The sequence below is a fragment of the Oncorhynchus masou genome, chromosome 25 (assembly GCF_036934945.1).
Source record: "Oncorhynchus masou masou isolate Uvic2021 chromosome 25, UVic_Omas_1.1, whole genome shotgun sequence".
In the NCBI taxonomy this organism is placed as follows: Eukaryota; Metazoa; Chordata; class Actinopteri; order Salmoniformes; family Salmonidae; genus Oncorhynchus; species Oncorhynchus masou.
Genome location: NC_088236.1, coordinates 41,830,705 through 41,852,361, shown reverse-complemented (window position 1 = coordinate 41,852,361; position 21,657 = coordinate 41,830,705). Strand labels below are relative to the sequence as shown.

The 21,657-nt window shown below is 43.1% G+C and overlaps 1 protein-coding gene across 1 annotated transcript; it reads right to left on the bottom strand.

Moving 5' to 3' along the window:
* Positions 1 to 2,357: 2,357 nt before the first annotated feature.
* Positions 2,358 to 21,090, bottom strand: LOC135514365 (solute carrier family 2, facilitated glucose transporter member 11-like). Its single transcript, XM_064937806.1, has 12 exons — positions 20,894 to 21,090; positions 20,252 to 20,350; positions 19,304 to 19,464; positions 19,009 to 19,133; positions 18,718 to 18,847; positions 18,456 to 18,604; positions 17,710 to 17,897; positions 7,261 to 7,371; positions 4,137 to 4,238; positions 3,407 to 3,482; positions 3,148 to 3,275; positions 2,358 to 2,730 (listed from the first exon to the last, which is right to left on the bottom strand). Exons 1-12 carry the CDS (start codon positions 20,960 to 20,962, stop codon positions 2,533 to 2,535), a joined length of 1,536 nt encoding a protein of 511 aa, XP_064793878.1. The 5' UTR covers positions 20,963 to 21,090; the 3' UTR covers positions 2,358 to 2,532.
* Positions 21,091 to 21,657: the final 567 nt, after the last annotated feature.

Here is a 21,657-nt window from a genome sequence, read left to right as displayed (position 1 = left end):
TATACCGTGTATTGCATTGCAGTAAATGGAGTGGGTGGAGTTAGGAGTCACCAGTACTCTGTATTCAACCTGTTGCCCAGCACAATTGACCCATTTAAGTTTTGCAGACTCCATTGAGTAATTCCAATAACAAATATTAGTATTTTATTAAAGTGTATTTCTTTAAATATACACTGAGTGTACAAAACATTAAGGACACATTCTTAGTATTGAGTTGCACCCCCTTTTCCCACCAGAACAGCCTCAATTCGTCAGGACATGGACTCTACGAGGTGTCGAAAGCGTTCCACATGAATGCTGGCCCATGTCGACTCCAATGCTTCCGACAGTTGTGTCACGTTGGCTGGATGTCCTTTGGGTGGTGGACCATTCTTGATGCACACGGGAAACTGTTGAGAATGAAAAACTCAGCAGTGTTGCAGTATTTGACACAAACCGGTGCACCTGGCACCTACTACCATACCTCAAAGGCACTTAAATATTTTGTCTTGCCCATTCACCCTCTGAATGGCACACACACACAATCCATGTCTCAATTGTCACAAGGCTTAAAACCCTTCTTTATCCTGTCTCCTCCCTTTCATCTACACTGATTGAAGTGGATTTAACAAGTGACATCAATAAGGGATCATAGCTTTCACCTGGATTCACCTGATCAGTTTAATGTTTTGTAAACTCTGTGTAGTCTACACAGTAGCTTTCAACATATAATTATGTGTAAACTTTCAAAATAAATGATTGCATAAATAATCCAATATACAATAAAATAGGTCAAATTATATATTTTTCAAAGGTGGTTGCAGTGCTGTTCAAAAACAGTTCTACTGCACTAGACTGCAAAAAAATAGATATTCCCAATTTAGTGTGTCTTTGCAGGTGACTCTTGTTTTGAAAAGAAACAACCGCGATCATGCTACCAGCACAATATTCTATTGCTTTGAGAACGGTAATCTGTAGGCTACATAGTCACCAACTGAGTCAAAACAAAAGTCGTGCCAGGGCGTGATCAATGGATGGTCGAGCGGCAGATTTCCCACAACTCTTTTTTTACATTTTAGCTTAGGGTTTAAGAAATTTTTTCTAGTATAAAAGAACGCTTAAAATTTATTTTGCAAGTAAATGTTTGTAGTTCATGCTCCGTTTTTTAAAGTTTACATTATGGCTGTAAAAACAACAACATTCTTAAAGTTATACACCGTCAATTAAAATTGTATATTTACTTTAACCTAGATAATGAATTTACGTGATAACGTCATGCGAATATTACAAAGGCGTGATTACGAGGCTTCTAAATGAGAACTAAGTTTCTTCCAGGACCGACCTAGGGGAGAGTTTCCGGCACATGGCAAAAAGTACCCTGCCGACTGGTAGTCATTCAGCTTGTGCTTTACCATCTTTAGCTGTGACGTACTTGCAGGTTGACTTTTGTCAGTGCGATAGGTATGCATGAATAGGACGGGGCTCATTCTCAGAATGTACTTTTACGAAAATTGACCATTAGTTTGTGAGATATCAGTTGAGATCACAGCTTTGCAAATGTCTGTATATATAGCAGCAAGCATGAAGCACAGACTGAGCATGGGGTGCATCAGTTTCTTGTTTTAATTGACAAGGAATATATTAGGTTTCGTGTTTTAATTCACATGGAATATATATCTCCCATCTGTGTTTTCAATATAAAATTGATCCCTCAATTTCTGTAGTAACTTATTTTATTTGTATCTATACCTGTTATGGCATTTTCCTTCCTCTTTACCCTGAGTTATTTGAACATCATAGTGTGGAAAAATATGTAAAACACAGGAAAATCACATTTTTGACTACTGGGCCTAATAGAATAATACGTATTTTCCACCATAATTTGCAAATAAATTCATAAAAAATCCTACCATGTGATTTTCTGGATTTCTTTTCTCATTTTGTCTGTCATAGTTGAAGTGTACCTATGGTGAAAATTACAGGCCTCTCTCATCTTTTTAAGTGGGAGAACTTGCACAATTGGTGGCTGACTAAATACTTTTTTGCACCACTGTATATAAATCATTGATCTGGACTTATCAGCAACATTAAAGGGATACTTAAGGATTTTGGCTTTGAGACCTTTTATCTACTTCCCCAGAGTCAGATTAGCATAATGTCTGGATTAGCATAATGTCTGTAAGTCTATGGTATCTGCTAGGAGATAAGTCATTGCGTTATTTAGCAATTACGCTAGCACTTGTTAGCAATTTCCGTTAAACTGCACACAGACACATAAAAATGGTACCCCCGAGTTCATCTGACTCTGGGGAAGTAGATAAACGGCCTTATTGCCAACATCCCAGAGTATCCCTTAAATGAACTAGGTACTGTTAAGTTGTTTCCTGTGTTCCAATTACTATGTCTACACTTCACAATCCCTGACAAAGAACACACATTCTGGAACTTTGTATCAATATGACAATGAGATATTCATAGCACTGCCAGTTGTTGAATAATAAGTAATGTGGTACAGGTTTGACAAGTCCTTTCAGCAAACACTGGAGCTGTGTTTCACAGAGGGGTTGACAACAATGTTGTCCTTGGGCCGTCATCTGCTTTTGAAGCCTTCCTCTTATCTCCGGACTGGAACTCAGTATGGATCTCCAGGAAGGTTTTGTTCTTGGTCTCAGGGACTACCAGGAATATGTATACAGCCACCAAGACAGATATCACCAAGAACACCAGGAAACAGTACTGCTGCAACTTAGTCTGTGGAGGTAAAAAAGCAGACCAAACCCATCTAGAAACAGCTCTCAAAACAGCCATCTCTCCTAATTTTATATCAATCGACAGTATGGATCAAACTACTCTAGTATTCTATAACCTACTGTTACACAATTTATTTTTATTTTTTATTTAACCTTTATTTAACTAGGCAAGTCAGTTAAGAACAAATTCTTATATACAATGACAGCCTACTCTGGCCATACCCGGATGACGCTGGGCCAATTGTGCGCCGCCCTATGGGACTCCTAATCATGGCCGGGTGTGATACAGCCTGGATTCGAACCAGGGACTGTAGTGACGCCTCTTGCACTGAGATGCAGTGCCTTAGACCGCTGCGACACTAACCATACTCCTTCATTTAAAGGTTAAGTACCACGGATGTAAACACTTGGAACCTACCACAATAAATGGAAACACCATGCCAATGACGAAGAAGCTGAGCCAGTTCACGGACCCTCCGATCATGTACGCGGCAGGCCGACTGGTTTGTGTGAATAACTCTGTGGTCAAGATGTTTGTCACCCCACCTCCAAGGACAAAGCAAAGGTATAGTGTTAGTTTCAAATACATTTATAATCAGATAATAATATTGTTGCCAGATCACACAAAGTTTGGCAATAATGGCATGAATGAGCGATAAGTAAGTTCTGTCGGTTACCTGGCCCCAAGCCAAAGCTGAGTATGAAAGCAAAGACGCATCCCATGCTAAGATAAGGCATCCATACGCCTGCTCCCTGCGTTCAACGAAAGAAGACAACAATTCGATCATAGAAAACTAGTGCTCTCAAAGTGGCCAGCCAAAGGCCCAATGCAGCCATTTTTATCTCAATATCAAATAATTTATGGGTAACAATTAAGAACCTTACTGTGATTGTTTTCAATTACAATTGTCAAAAAGAAACAAAAATAGCTTCTTAGCATAGAGCAATTTCTAAAGCAAGAATTTTGCTAGGACTGTCTGAGAGTGTGGAGTGGAAAACTGAAAACTATCTGTTATTGGCAGAGAGGTTTTGAACTTTCTTTTTATTGGTCTATTAACTAATTTACTGCAGGGTGATGTGACCAGGCAGGCTCCATCCCACCAAAACAGCCTAACATTTCAGGCGGTCTTTTCAAATGACTCTTACACCAAAAGGGCATTCATTATCCTCATTTTTCAAATGTCACCGTATTATTCCAACCTCATAGTGTGGAAATATATATAAAACGCAGGAAAATCACATTTTTGACTGCACTGGGGCTTGTTACCCAGAAATGATTGGATATTGAGATACAAATGGTGACATTGGACCTTTTGGTTTAAACAACCATAACTTAAGTACAACACGAGTCTCTTATTCTGATTAATAAGAGACCGAAATGGAATTGTTAGATCAAAGATACTTTACTTGGAAGGTGAGGGTCAGAGTGAAGCAAATGCACCAGAAAGCCATTAGGGTGTACCCTCCGATGATAAGCACTTTTCGTCCCAGAGTTTCGATCAGCACGCCCTGAAAGACACATCATCTCATATGGCATACCAGCAGAAGAATAAGATCGTGGAGAAATATAAGATCGGAGTTAAAATAACCTACAGATGTAGGATATTAATTTGATTAACCTGTTGCAAGAGAATTTTCCTTTAATGCAGGATTTTTAAAACGTAGTGTATTTGAGGGTTAAAAGGTCCTAATCCAGGCACTTGTCATCTCCCGTCTGGATTACTGCAACTCGCTGTTGGCTGGGCTCCCTGCCTGTGCCATTAAACCCCTACAACTCATCCAGAACGCCGCAGCCCGTCTGGTGTTCAACCTTCCCAAGTTCTCTCACATCACCCCGCTCCTCCGCTCTCTCCACTGGCTTCCAGTTGAAGCTCGCATCCGCTACAAGACCATGGTGCTTGCCTACGGAGCTGTGAGGGGAACGGCACCGCAGTACCTCCAGGCTCTGATCAGGCCCTACACCCAAGCAAGGGCACTGCGTTCATCCACCTCTGGCCTGCTCGCCTCCCTACCATTGAGGAAGTACAGTTCCCGCTCAGCCCAGTCAAAACTGTTCGCTGCTCTGGCCCCCAATGGTGGAACAAACTCCTCACGACGCCAGGACAGCGGAGTCAATCACCACCTTCCGGAGACACCTGAAACCCCACCTCTTCAAGGAATACCTAGGATAGGATAAGTAATCCTTCTCACCCCCCCCCTTAATGATTTAGATGCACTATTGTAAAGTGGCTGTTCCACTGGATGTCAGAAGGTGAATTCACCAATTTGTAAGTCGCTCTGGATAAGAGCGTCTGCTAAATGACTTAAATGTAAATGTAAATGTAAAAAGGCTTCTGAAGGTGGTAATTTCGACTTTAAAATTTCAAACTGGATTTTCCCTTACGAAAAATGTATCAACTCCTACAAAAATGGCCATTAATTATAAATCCAAATTTCCTGTTGCTGCAGGATTAAGATCCTACAGCTTTAGTCAACACATCTTAAATATGTTAATCCACTCTATGAATAGTAACATAAATCATAGCAGAGCATTCAATGAGAACAGTACTGTCATTCCAGCATAACATGATGAAATTAGCGATCAGTCATTAACGAAGATTCTAAAAGACTCATAAATCCATGCAAAGAGGCATGGGGTTGTATGACATTTCCGCTCTACGATGGACTCCATGCATGCTACTAAATACTTGGAAATATACAGTACCAGTCAAAAGTTGACACACCTACTCAATCCAGGATTCTTCTTTATTTTGACTATTTTCTACATTGTAGAATAGTAGTGAAGACATCAAAACTATGAAATAACACATATGGAATCATGTAATAACCCCCAAAAAGTGTTAAAAAAATCTAAATATATTTTATATTTGAAACTCTTCAAAGTAGACACCCTTTGCCTTGATGACAGCTTTGCACACTTGACATTCTCTCAACCAGCTTCATGAAGTAGTGTGACGAGTGCGCTGAGTCGCGAAGCAATTACAGGGACTGAATATTTAATAAATGGAACATAATACAAAACAAGAAACACGAACAGCACACAGACATGAAACTGAAATAATAACGCCTGGGGAAGGAACCAAAGGGAGTGACATATGTAGGGAAGGTAATCAAGGAGGTGATGGAGTCCAGGTGAGTCTGATGATGCGCTGGTGAGTGTAACGATGGTGACAGGTGTGCGCCATCATGAGCATGAGTGACAGTATATGTGACAAGAAGTCACCTGGAATGCATTTAAATTAACAGTTGTGCTTTGTTTAAAAGTTAATTAAGTAATGCGTTTGAGCCAATCAGTTGTGACAAGGTAGGGGTGGTATACAGAAGATAGCCCTATTTGGTAACAGACCAAGTCCATATTGGAGCAAGAACAGCTCAAATAAGCAAAGAGAAACAACAGTCCATCATTACTTTAAGACATGAAGGTCAGTCAATCTGAAAGTTTCTTCAAGTGCAGTCACAAAAACATCAAGCACTATGATGAAACTGGCTCTCATGAGGACCACCACAGGAAAGGAAGACCCACAGGATAAGTTCAGTAGAGTTACCAGCCTCAGAAATTGCAGCCCAAATAAATGCTTCACAGAGTTCAAGTAACAGACACATCTCAACATCAACTGTTCAGTGGAGACTGCGTGAATCAGGCCTTCATGGTTGACTTTCTGCAAAGAAACCACTACTAAAGGATACCAATAATAAGAAGAGACTTGCTCGGGCCAAGAAACACAAGCAATGGACATTAGACCGGTGGAAATTTGTCCTTTGGTCTGATGAGTCCAAATTTGAGATTTTTGGTTCCAACTGCCGTGTCTTTCTGAGACGCAAAGTAGGTGAATGGATGATCTCTGCATGTGTGCTTCCACCATGAAGCATGGAGGAGGAGGTGTGATGGTGTGGGGGTGCTTTGCTAGTGACACTGTCTGTGATTTATTTAGAATTCAAGGCACACAAAACCAGCAAGGCTACCACAGCATTCTGCAGCGATACACCATCCAATCTGGTTTGCACTTAGTTGGACTATCATTTGTTTTTCAACAGGACAATGACCCAAACACAACTCCAGGCTGTGTAAGGGCTATTTGACCACGAAGGAGAGTGATGGAGTGCTGCATCAGATGACCTGGCCTCCACAATCACCCAACCTCAACCCAATTGAGATGGTTTGGGATGAGTTGGACCGCAGAGTGAATGAAAAGCAGCCAACAAGTGCTCAGCATGTGGGAACTCCTTCAAGACTGTTGGAAAAGCATTCCAGGTGAATACCTCATCAAGCTGGTTGAGAGAATGCAAAGAGTGTGCAAAGCTGCCATCAAGGCAAAAGGTGGCTACTTTGAAGAATCTAAAATCCCAAATATATTTTGATTTGTTTAACACTTTTTTGGTTACTACATGATTCCATATGTGTTATTTCACAGTTTTGATGTCTTCACTATTATAATACAATATAGAAAATAGTAAAAATAAAGAAAAACTATGAAAAACGACCTACTGTTGAATGGTACTGTATGTACTATGACCAATAGTTGACACTCACACAGGTAAGGGCAGTGAGGCATTCACAGGCTCCTGTGCCCACAGTTACGTAGGGTATGTTGACATCTGGAATTCCGGCCTCCTCAAACACATAATCTGTATAAAAATAAATCTGCAAGAGAGAGAGAGTTATAGAAAACAAATGAAACACCGGTCCTTCACACTATACCCTATAGTGTATAACAGGGATGGACAAGTTTGATGGGGGTGAGCTCAAATCTGAACTCATCATGCAGTCAGAACGAGCCCTAGCCTTTTGGGGCCCTAAGAAAAATTTTGTTGGGGGGAGTTGATCCGCAAGCCTACAAAAGGGGGGCGGCAGCCAGTTGCCTATACCTGGTGTATTACATATCATACCACAGTTGAAGTCGGAAGTTTACATACACCTTAGCCAAATACATTTAAACTCAGTCTTTCACAATTCCTGACATTTAATCCTAGTAAAAATTCCCTGTCTTAGGTCAGTTAGGATCACCACTTTATATTAAGAATGTGAAATGTCAGAATAATAGTAGAGAGAATGGTTTATTTCAGCTTTTATGTCTTTCATCACATTCCCAGTGGGTCAGAAGTTTACATACAGTCAATTAGTATTTTGTAGCATTGCCTTTAAATTGTTTAACTTGGGTCAAATGTTTCAAGTGGCCTTCCATAATTTCCCACAATAAGTTTGGTGATTTTTGTCCCATTCCTCCTGACAGAGCTGGTGTAACAGAGTCAGGTTTATAGGCCTCCTTGCTCGCACACTCTTTTTCAGTTCCGCCCACACATTTTCTATAGGATTGAGGTCAGGGCTTTGTGATGGCCACTCCAATACCTTGACTTTGTTGTCCTTAAGCCATTTTGCCACAACTTTGGAAGTATGCTTGGGGTCATTGTCCATTTGGAAGACCCATTTGCAACCAAGCTTTAACTTCCTGACTGATGTCTTGAGATGTTTCTTCAATAAATCTACATCATTTTCCATTCCTCATGATGCCATCTCGAATCCCACCGTACCTTCTCCGCTATGCAATCTGGTTTCCGAGCCGGTCACGGGTGCACCTCAGCCACACTCAAGGTACTAAACGACATCATAACCGCCATCGATAAAAGACAGTACTGTGCAGCCATCTTCATCGACCTTGCCAAGGCTTTCGACTCTGTCAATCACCATATTCTTATCGGCAGACTCAGTAGCCTCGGTTTTTCGGATGACTGCCTTGCCTGGTTCACCAATTACTTTGCAGACAGAGTTTAGTGTGTCAAATCGGAGGGCATGTTGTCCGGTCCTCTGGCAGTCTCTATGGGGGTGCCACAGGGTTCAATTCTCGGGCCGACTCTTTTCTCTGTATATATCAATGATGTTGCTCTTGCTGCGAGCGATTCCCTGATCCACCTCTACGCAGACGACACCATTCTATATACTTTCGGCCCGTCATTGGACACTGTGCTATCTAACCTCCAAACGAGCTTCAATGCCATACAACACTCCTTCCGTGGCCTCCAACTGCTCTTAAACGCTAGTAAAACCAAATGCATGCTTTTCAACCGATCGCTGCCTGCACCCGCATGCCCGACTAGCATCACCACACTGGATGGTTCCGACCTTGAATATGTGGACACCTATAAGTACCTAGGTGTCTGGCTAGACTGCAAACTCTCCTTCCAGACCCATATCAAACATCTCCAATCGAAAATCAAATCAAGAGTCGGCTTTCTATTCCGTAACAAAGCCTCCTTCACACACGCTGCCAAGCTTACCCTAGTAAAACTGACTATCCTACCGATCCTCGACTTCGGCGATGTCATCTACAAAATTGCTTCCAACACTCTTCTCAGCAAACTGGATGCAGTTTATCACAGTGCCATCCGTTTTGTCACTAAAGCACCTTATACTACCCACCACTGCGACTTGTATGCTCTAGTCGGCTGGCCCTCGCTACATATTCGTCGCAAGACCCACTGGCTCCAGGTCGTCTACAAGGCCATGCTAGGTAAAGCTCCGCCTTATCTCAGTTCACTGGTCACGATGGCAACACCCATCCGTAGCACGCGCTCCAGCAGGTGTATCTCACTGATCATCCCTAAAGCCAACACCTCATTCGGCCGCCTTTCGTTCCAGTACTCTGCTGCCTGTGACTGGAACGAATTGCAAAAATCGCTGAAGTTGGAGACCTTTATCTCCCTCACCAACTTCAAACATCAGCTATCTGAGCAGCTAACTGATCGCTGCAGCTGTACATAATCTATTGGTAAATAGCCCACCCATTTTCACCTACCTCATCCCCACAGTTATTATTTATTTACTTTTCTACTCTTTTGCACACCAATATCTCTACCTGTATATGATCATTTATCAATCCAGTGTTAATCTGCAATATTGTAATTATTCGCCTACCTCCTCATGCCTTTTGTACACATTGTATATAGACTCCCCTTTTTTTCTACTGTGTTATTGACTTGTTAATTGTTTACTCCATGTGTAACTCTGTGTTGTCTGTTCACACTGCTATGCTTTATCTTGGCCAGGTCGCAGTTGTAAATGAGAACTTGTTCTCAACTAGCCTACCTGGTTAAATAAAGGTGAAATACATTTTTTTTTTTTTAAATCTATTACGTGAAGTGCACCAGTCCCTCCTGCAGCAAAGCACCCCCACAACATGATGCTGCCACCGCCGTGCTTCACGTTTGGGATGGTGTTCTTCGGCTTGCAAGCCTCCCCCTTTTTCCTCCAAACATAGCGATGATCATTATGGCCAAACAGTTCTATTTTTGTTTCATCAGACCAGAGGACATTTCACCAAAGATCATAATCTTTGTCCCCATGTGCAGTTGCAAACCATAGCCTGTTTTTTATGGCCGTTTTGGAGCAGTGGCTTCTTCCTTGCTGAGCGGCCTATCAGGTTATGTCGATATAGGACTCATTTTACTGTGGATATAGATACGTTTGTACCTATTTCCTCCAGCATCTTCACAAGGTCCTTTGCTGTTGTTCTGGGATTGATTTGCACTTTTCGTACGCTCGTCTCTAGGAGACAGAACGTGTCTCCTTCCTGAGCGGTATGACGGCTGCGTGGTCCAATGGTGTTTATACTTGCGTACTATTGTTTGTACAGATGAACGTGGTACCTTCAGGCGTTTGGAAATTGCTCCCAAGGATGAACCAGACTTGTGGAGGTCTACAATTTTTTTCTGAGGTCTTGGCTGATTTCTTTTGATTTTCCCATGATTTCAAGCAAAGAGGCACTGAGTTTGAAGGTAGGCTTTGAAATACATACACATATACTCCTCCAATTGACTCAAATGATGTCAATTAGCCTATCAGAAGCTTCTAAAGCCATGACATAATTTTCTGGAATTTTCCAAGCAGTTTAAAGTCAGTCAACTTAGTGTATGTAAACTTCTGACCCACTGGAATTGTGATAGAGAGAATGATGTGAAAAAATTAAGTGAAATAATCTACTTTGTGTGTCATAATCTACTTTGTGTGACATCTACTTTGTGTGTCATGCACAAAGTAGATGTCCAAACCAACTTTTTTTTCCACCTTTATTTAACCAGGTAGGCTAGTTGAGAACAAGTTCTCATTTACAACTGTGACCTGGCAAAGCAGCGCGACACAAACAACAACAGAGTTACACATGGAATAAACCAGCATACAGTCAATAATAGAATAGAGAAAGTCTATATACAGTGTGTGCAAATGAGATGAGTAAGGCAATAAATAGGCCATAGTGGCAAAATTATTACAGTATGGCAAAATAAACACTGGGGTGATAGATGTAAAAAAAATATGAGTGTGCAAGTAGCGGTACTGGGGGCGCAAAGGAGCAAAATAAATGAAATATATAACAATATCAAATCAAATGTATTTTATAGACCTTCTTACATCAGCTGATATCTCAAAGTGCTGTACAGAAACCCAGCCTAAAACCCCAAACAGCAAGCAATGCAGGTGTAGAAGCACTATGGTGATTGATAGGCTAGTTGGATTGGCTATGTACAGGTGCAGTGATCTGTGAGCTGCTCTGACAGCTGGTGCTTAAAGCTAGAGAGGGAGATATGTCTCCAGCTTCAGTGATTTTTGCAGTTCGTTCCGGTCATTGGCAGCAGAACACTGAAAGGAAAGGCGGCCGAAGGAGGAATTGGCTTTGGGGGTGACCAGGGAGTTATACCTGCTGGAGCGCGTGCTGAGGTTGGGTTCTGCTATGGTGACCAGTGAGCTGAGATAAGACAGGGCTTTACCTAGCAACGACTTATAGATGACCTGGAGCCAGTGAGTTTGGCGACGGATATGAAGCAAGGGCCAGCAAACCAGAGCATACAGGTCGCAGTGTAGTATATGGGATTTTGGTGACAATACGGATGGCACTGTGATAGACTGCATCCAATTTACTGAGTAGAGTGTTGGAGGCTATTTTGTAAATGACATCGCCGAAGTCAAGGATCGGTAGGATAGTCAGTTTTACTAGGGTATGTTTGGCAGCATGAGTGAAGGATGCTTTGTTACGAAATAGGAAGCTGATTCTAGATTTAATTTTGGATTGGAGATGCTTAATGTGAGTCTGGAAGGAGAGTTTACAGTCCAACCAGACACCTAGGTATTTGTAGTTGTCTACATATTCTAAGTCAGAACCGTCCAGAGTAGTGATGCTGGATGGCTGGGTAGGTGTGGACAGCGATCGGTTGAAGAGCATGCATGTAGTTTTGCTTGCATTTAAGAGCAGTGGGAGGCCACGGAAGGAGAGTTGTATGGCATTGAAGCTTGTCTGGAGGTTAGTTAACACAGTGTCCAAAGAAGGGCCAGAACTATACAGAGTGGTGTCGTCTGCGTAGAGGTGGATCAGAGAATCACCAGCAGCGAGAGCAATATCATTGATGTATACAGAGAAAAGAGTTGGCCTGAGAATTGAACCCTGTGGCACCCCCATAGAGACTGCCAGAGGTCCGGACACCAGGCCCTGACACACTGAACTCTGTCAGAGAAGGAGTTGGTGAACCAGGCGAGGCAGTCATTTGAGAAACCAAGGCTGTTGAGTCTGTCGATAAGAATGTGGTGATTGACAGAATCGAAAGCCTTGGCCAGGTCGATGAATACAGCTGCACAGTATTGTCTCTTGGTGGTTATGATATCGTTTAGGACCTTGAGCATGGCTTGAGGTGCACCCATGACCAGCTCTGAAACCAGATTGCATAGTGGAGAAGGTACGGTGGGATTCTAAATGGTCGGTGAACTCTCTGCTTTCGAAGAACTTAGAAAGGCAGGGTAGGATAGATATAGGTCTGTAGCAGTTTGGGTCAAGAGGGTCTCCCCCTTTGTAGAGGGGGATGACCGCGGCAGCTTTCCAATCTTTGGGGATCTCAGACGATAGGTTGAATAAGCTAGTAATAGGGATTACAACAATTTCAGCTTGTCTAGCCCTTACTGAATATAAGAGCAGCGTCAACTCACCATCAGTACGACCAAGAATAGGACTTTCGCGAAGCGGATCCTGTGTTCTGCCTTTCACCCAGGACAACGGAATGGATCCCAGCCGGCGACCCAAAACAACGACTTTGTAAAAGAGGGAAACGAAGCGGTCTTCTGGTCAGACTCCGGAGACGGGCACATCGCGCACCACTCCCTAGCATACTTCTCGCTAATGTTCAGTCTGTTGACAACAAGGTTGATGAAATCCGAGCAAGGGTAGCATTCCAGAGGGACATCAGAGACTGTAACGTTCTTTGCTTCACGGAAACATGGCTCACTCGAGAGACGCTATCAGAGTTGGTGCAGCCAGCTGGTTTCTCCACGCATCGCGCCGACAGAAACAAACATCTTTCTGGTAAGAAGAGGGGCGGGGGCGTATGCTTTATGGTTAACGAGACGTGGTGTGGTCACAACAACATACAGGAACTCAAGTCCTTCTGTTCACCTGATTTAGAATTCCTCACAATCAAATGTTGACCGCATTATCTACCAAGGGAATTCTCTTCGATTATAATCACAGCCATATATATTCCCCCCCAAGCAGACACATCGATGGCTCTGAACAAACTTTATTTGACTCTTTGCAAACTGGAATCCACATATCCTGAGGCTGCATTCATTGTAGCTGGGGATTTTAACAAGGCTAATCTGAAAACAAGACTCCCTAAATTGTATCAGCATATCGATTGCGCAACCAGGGCTGGTAAAACCTTGGATCATTGCTATTCTAACTTCCGCAACGCATATATGGCCCTTCCCCGCCCTCCTTTCGGAAAAGCTGACCACAACTCCATTTTGTTGCTCCCTGCCTGCAGACAGAAGCTAAAACAAGAAGCTCCCGCGCTGAGGTCTGTTCAACGCTGGTCCGACCAATCTGATTCCACGCTCCAAGACTGCTTCCATCACGTGGACTGGGTAATGTTTCGTATTGCGTCAAACAACAACATTGACGAATACGCTGATTCGGTGAGCGAGGTCATTAGAATGTGCGTTGAAGATGTTGTTCCCATAGCAGCGATTAAAACATTCCCAAACCAGAAACCGTGGATTGATGGCAGCATTCGCGTGAAACTGAAAGCGTGAACCACTGCTTTTAATCAGGGCAAGGTGACCGGAAACATGACCGAATACAAACAGTGTAGCTATTCCCTCCGCAAGGCAATCAAACAAGCTAAGCGTCAGTATAGAGACAAAGTAGAATCGCAATTCAACGGCTCAGACACAAGAGGTATGTGGCAGGGTCTACAGTCAATCACGGATTACAAAAAGAAAACCAGCCCAGTCACGGACCAGGATGTCTTGCTCCCAGGCAGACTAAATAACTTATTTTGCCCACTTTGAGGACAATACAGTGCCACTGACACGGCCCGCAACCAAAACATGCGGACTCTCCTTCACTGCAGCCGAGGTGAGTAAAACATTGAAACGTGTTAACCCTCGCAAGGCTGCAGGCCCAGACGGCATCCCCAGCCGCGCCCTCAGAGCATGCGCAGACCAGCTGGCTGGTGTGTTTACAGACATATTCAATCAATCCTTATCCCAGTCTGCTGTTCCCTCATGCTTCAAGAGGGTCACCATTGTTCCTGTTCCCAAGAAATCTAAGGTAACTGAGCTAAACGACTACCGCCCCGGAGCTCTAACTTCCGTCATCATGAAGTGCTTTGAGAGACTAGTCAAGGACCATATCACCTCCACCCTACCTGACACCCTAGACCCACTCCAATTTGCTTACCGCCCAAATAGGTCCACAGACGATGAAATCTCAACCACACTGCACACTGCCTTAACCCATCTGGACAAGAGGAATACCTATGTGAGAATTCTGTTCATCTACAGCTCAGCATTTAACACCATAGTACCCTCCAAACTCGTCATCAAGCTCGAGACCCTGGGTCTCGACCCCGCCCTGTGCAACTGGGTACTGGACTTCCTGACGGGCCACCCCCAGGTGGTGAGGGTAGGCAACAACATCTCCACCCCGCTGATCCTCAACACTGGGGCCCCACAAGGATGCGTTCTGAGCCCTCTCCTGTACTCCTTGTTCACCCACGACTGCGTGGCCACGCACGCCTCCAACTCAATCATCAAGTTTGCGGACGACACAACAGTGGTAGGCTTGATTACCAACAACGACGAGACGGCCTACAGGGAGGAGGTGAGGGCCCTCGGAGTGTGGTGTCAGGAAAATAACCTCACACTCAATGTCAACAAAACTAAGGAGATGATTGTGGACTTCAGGAAACAGCAGAGGGAACACCCACCTATCCACATCGATGAGACAGTGGTGGAGAGGGTAGTAAGTTTTAAGTTCCTCGGCGTACACATCACAGACAAACTGAATTGGTCCACCCACACAGACAGCATCATGAAGAAGACGCAGCAGCGCCTCTTCAACCTCAGGAGGCTGAAGAAATTTGGCTTGTCACCAAAAGCACTCACAAACTTCTACAGATGCACAATCGAGAGCATCCTGTCGGGCTGTATCACTGCCTGGTACGGCAACTGCTCCGCCCACAAACGTAAGGCTCTCCAGAGGGTAGTGAGGTCTGCACAACACATCACCTGGGGCAAACTACCTGCCCTCCAGGACACCTACACCACCCGATGTCACAGGAAGGCCATAAAGATCATCAAGGACAACAACCACCCGAGCCACTGCCTGTTCACCCCGTGATCATCCAGAAGGCGAGGTCAGTACAGGTGCATCAAAGCTGGGACCGAGAGACTGAAAAACAGCTTCTATCTCAAGGCCATCAGACTGTTAAACAGCCACCACTAACATTGGGTGGCTGCTGCCAACACACTGACTCAACTCCAGCCACTTTAATAATGGGAATGGATGGGAATGGATGGGAATTGATGTAAAATATATCACTAGCCACTTTAAACAATGCTACTTAATATAATGTTTACATACCCTACATTATTCATCTCATATGTATACGTATATACTGTACTCTATATCATCTACTGCATCTTTATGTAATACATTTATCACTAGCCACTTTAAACTATGCCACTTTGTTTACATACTCATCTCATATGTATATACTGTACTCGATACCATCTACTGCATCTTGCCTATGCCGCTCTGTACCATCACTCATTCATATATCTTTATGTACATATTCTTTATCCCTTTACACTTGTGTGTATAAGGTAGTAGATTTGGAATTGTTAGTTAGATTACTCGTTGGTTATTACTGCATTGTCGGAACTAGAAGCACAAGCATTTCGCTACACTCACATTAACATCTGCTAACCATGTGTATGTGACAAATAAATGTGATTTGATTTGATTTGTAGGGGTCCAGATTTTGCAGCTCTATCAGAACATCAGCTTTCTGGTTTTGGGTGAAGGAGAAATGGGGGAGGCTTGGGCAAGTTGCAGTGAGTGGTGCAGGGCTGTTGACCGGGGTAGGGTTAGCCAGGTGGAAAGCATGGCCAGCCGTGTAAAAATGCTTATTGAAATTCTCAATTATCGCGGATTTATCGTTGGTGACAGTGTTTCCTAGCTTCAGTGCAGTGGGCAGCTGGGAGGAGGTGCTCTTATTCTCCATGGACTTTACAGTGTCCCATACATTTTTGGAGTTAGTGCTACAGGATGCAAATTTCTGTTTGATAAAGCTGGCCTTTGCTTTCCTAACTGCCTGTGTATATTGGTTCCTAACTTCCCTGAAAAGTTGCATATCGCGGGGGCTATTCGATGCTACTGCAGTACGCCACAGGATGTTTTTGTGCTGGTCAAGGGCAGTCAGGTCTAGATTGAAACCAGGCGCTATATCTGTTCCTGGTTCTACATTTTTTGAATGGGGCATGCTTATTTAAGATGGTGAGGAAAGCACTTTTAAATAATAACCAGGCATCCTCCTATACTGACGGAATGAGGTCTATATCCTTCCAGGATACCCGGGTCAGGTCGATTAGAAAGGCCTGCACGCTGAAGTGTTTTAGGGAGCGTTTGACAGTGGTGAGGGGTAGTTGCTTGACCGCAGACCCATTACGGACGCAGGCAATGAGGCAGTGATCGCTGAGATCCTGGTTGAAGACAGCAGAGGTGTATTTGGAGGGCAGGTTGGTTAGGATGATATCTATGAGGGTGCCCGTGTTTACAGATTTGGGGTTGTACCTGGTGGGTTCATTGATAATTTGTGTGAGATTGAGAGCATCAATCTTAGATTGTAGGATGGCCGGAGTGTTAAGCATGTCCTAGTTTAGGTCACCTAACTGCACGAGCTCTGAAGATAGATGGGGGGCAATCAATTCACATATGGTGTCCAGGGCACAGCTGGGGGCAGGTGGTCTATAGCAAGCGGCAACGGTAAGAGACTTGTTTCTGGAGAGGTGGACTTTTAAAAGTAGAAGCTCAAATTGTTTGGGCACTGACCTGGATAGTAAGACAGAACTCGCCCCCTTTGGCAGTTCTATCTTGTCAGAAAATGTTATAGTTAGAGATGGAAAGTTCAGGGTTTTTGGTGGTCTTCCTAAGCCAGGATTCAGACACGGCTAGGACATCCGGGTTGGCAGAGTGTGCTAGGGCAGTGAATAAAACAAACTTAGGGAGGAGGCTTCTAATGTTAACATGCATGAAACCAAGGCTTTTACGGTTACAGAAGTCAAGAAATGAGAGCGCCTGGGGAACGGAAGTGGAGCTAGGCACTGCAGGGCCTGGATTAACCTACACATCACCAAAGGAACAGAGGAGGAGTAGGATAAGGGTACGGCTAAAGGCTAAAAGAACTGGTTGTCCAGTACGTTCAGAACAGAGAATAAAAGAGGGGGGGGCGCCCAGGGAGCCATACAAGCTAGATCCGTCAACGTGTATGCCCTATAACAATCTGTATGTCCTGCAGGTATATTAATTTAACATGAGAGTTCTGTGAATGGAATATTGTACATTTAAACCAACTTCTTCTGATTTGAGTTCATACTGATAAACATTGCACCCCCGAGGGGACATAGGGTCATGTGTGGAAATGTGGTCTGTTGCTAACATACAGCGTTGATGCCGTTGAGCTGCTGGGCAGCGTTGAGCAGGATGATGGTGAGGACTTGCCAGCGGAGGCTGCGGTCCATGAACAGCTGCCACGGCTTCTTGGGTTTAATGCCAATGGCGCTGACCCTCTCCCTCTCCATGTCCTCCCGCTCGCGATCAAAGTTATCCGTGCCGTGGAGTTGCTTCATCGCTGTCCACAGGAAACACAAGACACAGCTCACATGGTCTCTTTCCACTCCACGCTTCATTTATTATCCCTCACACTCATAACAGGAATCCACCCAGCCAGCGTAACCAAACCGGACAGACACAGTGGGATACACAGAGGTATTTATTTGATTAGCAAGGATTGTGTGACTAATGAGAGACATTGCCTATTCGCAGTGTAACTTGCTGTTACAGTATGCATTGCAGTCATGTGCTTGACCCAGTATGTCTCTCAAGGGGAAAGATTTGTATAATTTATGTTTCCCGTCCCTTCTGATCTCAGATAAAGGAAGAATCATCACCCCCTCTAAACTTTCCATCATGTCAAATCAATGTTCAGGTACGGAGTGACACAGGTCGGCTCTCTTTTTTTTAGATGAATGATCGTAGGTTACGTTACAATTTAGGTTTGCAGACTTGGATCCTGATTTTTCGCTAAAACAACTGTTTTCTGTCCCAATAGTTTTCAGCACGATGACTGTTGTCAGTCCTTATGTGGTAGATATTATGGTAGATATTTTGACATGTGATTGGAACATACCTTTTCTACATCCAACGTCATCCCCTCTGTCGATCAACAGGTAGCGAGGGCTCTCTGGGAACCAGGGCAGTATGAGGAGCTGCAGGAACGCTGGGATACAGGTGGTGCAGAGCAGGATGGGCCAGTGTTCTTCTTTACCGAGGAGCTCCCTGCAGGATCATAGACACTCATTATAGGAACGCACACAAGACGTTATGCACAGTCTTCATTTCAAAGTACTCTGGAAGTTAGTAGGCAATAGTCCAGGATGATCTAAACTTACTTAAGCCCAATCACCTGTCCAGTAAGGATGCCCCCGGTGATGAAAATGGAAGTCCCCATTGCCATGGCACCACGAAGTGCCCTTGGGGCGATTTCCCCCAGATACAGTGGCTGAACGCATATGCCGATACCTGGCAATCAGCATATTATTAGAACAAAGTGTGGCACATTAACTTACAGACAAGACAAAACCTTCAATAAATATACATTTTTCAACACATCCAGCTAAGAAATAAAGACCGCAAACTGCTGATGTCAACACTTCCCTTGACTAACACACTGACATATTTACCCGCATTTACTCCTGTGAGAAATCGTCCAACGATGAGCAGTTCAAATAATCCAGTGGGGTAGCTCAGGCCCATCAACAGAGCAGCCAGTAAGGCAAATGCGTTGTTCATCATTAGTGTCCCCTTTCTTTGACACAGAATAATTGCCGTTAATTAAACTTGTATTGAAAGTGCCTTGTTTGGCGGGAAAAAATGCATGCAGTCTAATGGCTATTGCCAAAACAGTAATAGCCTATGTGTAAACACAAATATCCAAATGAGGATTCAAGCCACTATTAACAAAACACTACTTTATACCTCCCAAATCGAATGGCCAGTGTTCCACCTATAGTTGCTCCAATGAATCCTCCTATTGTGAAAATGGACACGATGCTGGACCACAGGAGAGTGAGGTTTTGCTCTGAGATGTCCTCATCATAGCGCTCCTGCCAGGTTTGGTTGATGAAATTCTGCACAGACTGGAGAAAAAGCACCCCTAACTCAACATAGCCTTGAAAAGCTGCTGTGCACTGCTCACAGCTGAAATGGAATTGTAATTTGCATGACTTAAGAACGTATTATACCTCTGAATGTGTGTGAGAAATGTACCAACACGCAGCAGTTGCACAATACTGAAATGACACAGTAGAATTCATCTCTTTTTACTCAAAAGGGTTACATGTTACATGCTCGTAAGTGTTATTTTTTGTTGTTGTCATGATTCCCTTGTAAATGTGCCCTAATATTTACATGGAGCCTCCAGAGCTGTGTGTGACTGCTACAAATGATTATCCAATGTCAGTATCACCTTCTCATGAATTCAATAACACCAAAACATGTTCTATTTAGCCATCTAAGTATATTAAACTTAAAGGAGCAATCTGCGGTTGAAACAATGACAAAATGTAATCCCCTCCACTGTTTCAGTAAAAAGCTGAGGGAGGGGTCTGGATAAATGTAACCAAGCTCAAGTTCATAGACAGAGCTATTGATGCAAGGGCTGACCATCCACGACATACAAATGATAGTTTAAACCATGTTTCAAGGCTATACAGTGTTTACATTTACTTTGTTTACAAACATTGGAATAAAATGATCTCACATTTTGGGTTGTGACGGGGTACAGCAGTTGAACTAAGGGGCATTTACAAGTTACATTCTTAAGGAATAAGTAGGTCCATATCCTTAATTAAGTCCCAAAATGGATGTAGCAACTTCAGCCCCCCCCCCTTTTTAAGTAGACACATATTGACCATAATGTCTTACCTTGGTGGGGGCATTGATGATTGAAATATTATAACCATATTGAAAGGTTCCTCCAATGCAAGCTGCACAAACTGCCAGTAGAAGGGATTTGTTCGGACGCTGAAACCAATAACACACATAATTGGTGGTTTAGCATCAGATGATATGTTCAGATTCTGTGCTGTACTTTTCAACTTTCAGCATTGAACAGAAAAAGGAGAACTCTCACGGGTGTAGCCCATTACAATAGCCAAGTGTAGACAATGAAATAGGCTATTGGTTTCTTTAAATAACTTTGTAATAATTTGAGTCCCTGTTTGCAGGTGAAGGACACCAAAAACAGTGGGCTTAGTTAGTTTAAAACAAGATATGCATTATAATACATGTATTTATTATTTATCATTGATTAAATATAACTTATAATTCTCACTAATGATAATAATAATAACAACAACACCAATAATAATAATAACAATACATGTGAATTCGGGTCAGAGAAGATGGATGTCAGAAGGTGAATTCACCAATTTGTAAGTCGCTCTGGATAAGAGCGTCTGCTAAATGACTTAAATGTAAATGTAATGTGTTATTACTGTTGTTATTATTACTAATATAGCAATAACACTTCTTCTTCATAATTATTATTATTATTATTGTGCATACCTTAATTTTCTCTTTTGTTTCTTTGCTGCTTTCAAGCAAAAATTGATATTCCGTGTCTCCTTTAGTCATTTTGAGTCCTGCTTTTTGTTTTTATCTTACAGTATGTCCAACTTCAGATTGTACACAGGTTTTTCTGTCTAGCCAAAGGCAAAGTGCAAAAGTCGCTCTCTCCTAGGTTAATGTAGACCACTCATCCTCAAGTGGAATGCCTTTCGAGGATGTGGTCGGGCTGCCCCATAAATATGGTGAGGATAATACAATTGATCAGTTGTTCCTTGGATGACCCAGTGTCCCCTCATCGGAGCATAACATTGCATTACAGACTTCTCTATTTTTTACGAGTGGGAAACTCTGCACTCTTTAGACACAGTAACTATTAAATATGCCATGAAACACATTTCTCTGTCACACATCAGTTACAGATAATACATTTTGTGCAGATATCTTCATTAAGCAGTAGGCTATTTTTACCTTTCTCATGAATAAAAGGCCTACCTCTTTCTTTAAATCTGCAGACACTTCATTGCTTTCCATTTTGAATTTTGTTCATTGAGCCCAACAAATAAAAAGGCACTATTTATTCAAGTAAAGCAACTGCAGCCTACTTATGGATTAAACCTAGGCTATTTATGGTCTGGTCACACCCATACTAGTTGTAGGTGTGATGATTCCATTGTAGCCTAGGCTGTGTTATTATCACTTGTATGAAGGTGTTTAATGAACTCATGACAGCATTCCTTTAGGCTACTCTGTGCTATCAGTAG

Excerpts from the sequence above, each read along its gene's own strand:
- LOC135514365 (XM_064937806.1), bottom strand. The coding sequence starts at position 20,962 with ATGACTAAAGGAGACACGGAATATCAATTTTTGCTTGAAAGCAGCAAA. Across the intron at positions 19,134-19,303 it reads CTGGCCATTCGATTTGGGAG|AAAGGGGACACTAATGATGA; the intron begins GTATAAAGTAGT and ends TCTGTGTCAAAG. Across the intron at positions 3,276-3,406 it reads CAGCTTTGGCTTGGGGCCAG|GTGGGGTGACAAACATCTTG; the intron begins GTAACCGACAGA and ends TTGTCCTTGGAG.